Below are 1680 nucleotides of genomic sequence, written 5' to 3'. Positions count from 1 at the left end.
AACTGTACAATCACACAGTGCTCAAGTAGGCTGTGGAACTCAGAGCCACAAGACACGAATGGGGCCAAGGGCTAAGTATGATTCAAAGAGGGCCTGGAGGTTGATATGGGTAACCAGAAAATCCAATTACAGTCATGAGGATTTGTTTTTTAAAGTCTTGGAAGAGCTCTAAACCTTCCAGATTTACATCACAAAATATGTCTAACTAGCTGGTGTCAGGGGGACACTTTTCCTGGGAGCAGGTTATCTCATAGCTGCCTATTGCAGGGCTTCTTCCACTTTCCTCTGTATCATCTGGAACTGGTCACTGGATACTGGGCTAGATGAACTGCAGGTCTGATCCACTCTGGCAGTGCCTATCTTCCTATTGGTGCTGCAAATCCAAGGATATGGATTTGCTGATCTTCCTTAAGCTCCTAAAAATCTCTCAAGTGGCACAGAGAGCAGAAAAATGTCTCATTAAATATCATCTAGTCTCCTGTTCTTTTTTCTTTTAGGAAGTAAATCTCAAAACTCTTTGGTATGGCCCAGTCCATTATGTCAGCTGCGAATGACACCGAATTCAACTCTGCAGTGTTCCTTCTCACTGGGATACCTGGGCAGGAAGACGTCCATATCTGGATCTCTATCCTCTTCAGCTTAATGTACGCTATTTCGATACTAGGAAATTCAGTCATTCTGTTCATTATAAAAACAGATCCAAGCCTCCATGAGCCCATGTACATGTTCCTTTCAATGTTGGCTGTCACAGACCTTAGCTTATCTATATCCACCATACCGACAATCCTGGGCATATACTTGTTTAACTCTAGGGAGATCAGCCTTAATGCCTGTTTTGGGCAGCTGTTCTTCCTCCACTTTCTTGCAAAAATTGAATCTTCCGTGCTCTTGTTGATGGCCTTTGACCGCTTTGTTGCCATCTGTAACCCGCTGAGATATGCTTCCATCTTAACTCCACCGGGAATAGCCAAGATGGGGTTGGTGTTTGTGGTAAGAGGGCTGGCTGTAGCATTACCATTCCCCTGTCTCCTGAAAAGGTTCCAATACTGTCGAGCCAATGTCCTCTCGCATTCCTACTGCCTGCACCAGGATGTCATGAAGATGGCTTGTTCGGATATCACAGTCAACTACATCTATGGCTTGTTTACTACTCTCTTCACGTTTGGATTGGACTCACTGCTCATCTTCCTCTCTTACATGATGATTCTCAAAACAGTGCTGAGCATCACGTCCCACACGGAGTGCCTCAGGGCCCTGAACACCTGCGTCTCCCACCTGTGTGCCGTCCTGCTCTTCTACACACCAAACGTCAGCCTGACTGTGATACACAGATTTGGGAATAGCTCTTCTCACTTACTTAAGATTCTCCTGGGCTATGTCTACCTGCTGGTCCCCCCCGTGATGAATCCAATTGTGTACAGTGTGAAAAGCAAACATCTTCGTGAGAGGATAATCAGGGCATTTGTCAAGTGAAGGGTCAGTTCATCACTTGGTTCTGGCACCTGTGACACAGGATCCAAAAAACATGAGTGACGGCCACGGCCACCTATTCCATCCTGGTTCCTTTTTCCCTGAGGCCCCTCCTTTTGCCTCATCTCTTCCCCCAGGGCCCCACCCCTATACTCCCCTTTAACAGAGTGTCATAAACATATAGCTATGGGTAGCATAAAATCCCTCCTT

General features: G+C 46.1%; 1 protein-coding gene across 1 annotated transcript; it reads left to right on the top strand.

Annotated features, from left to right (window-relative positions):
- Positions 1 to 537: 537 nt before the first annotated feature.
- On the top strand, positions 538 to 1473 carry LOC125626997 (olfactory receptor 51G2-like). The gene has a single exon (XM_048830687.2). The coding sequence runs from the start codon at positions 538 to 540 to the stop codon at positions 1471 to 1473; it is 936 nt and encodes a 311-aa protein (XP_048686644.2).
- Positions 1474 to 1680: the final 207 nt, after the last annotated feature.

Source organism: Caretta caretta, chromosome 1, assembly GCF_965140235.1.
Source record: "Caretta caretta isolate rCarCar2 chromosome 1, rCarCar1.hap1, whole genome shotgun sequence".
Classification (NCBI taxonomy): domain Eukaryota; kingdom Metazoa; phylum Chordata; order Testudines; family Cheloniidae; genus Caretta; species Caretta caretta.
This window is presented reverse-complemented; position numbering and strand designations above follow the sequence as displayed.

Bases quoted from the DNA above. Each gene is read 5' to 3' on its own strand.
- LOC125626997 (XM_048830687.2), top strand. From the start codon at position 538: ATGTCAGCTGCGAATGACACCGAATTCAACTCTGCAGTGTTCCTTCTC.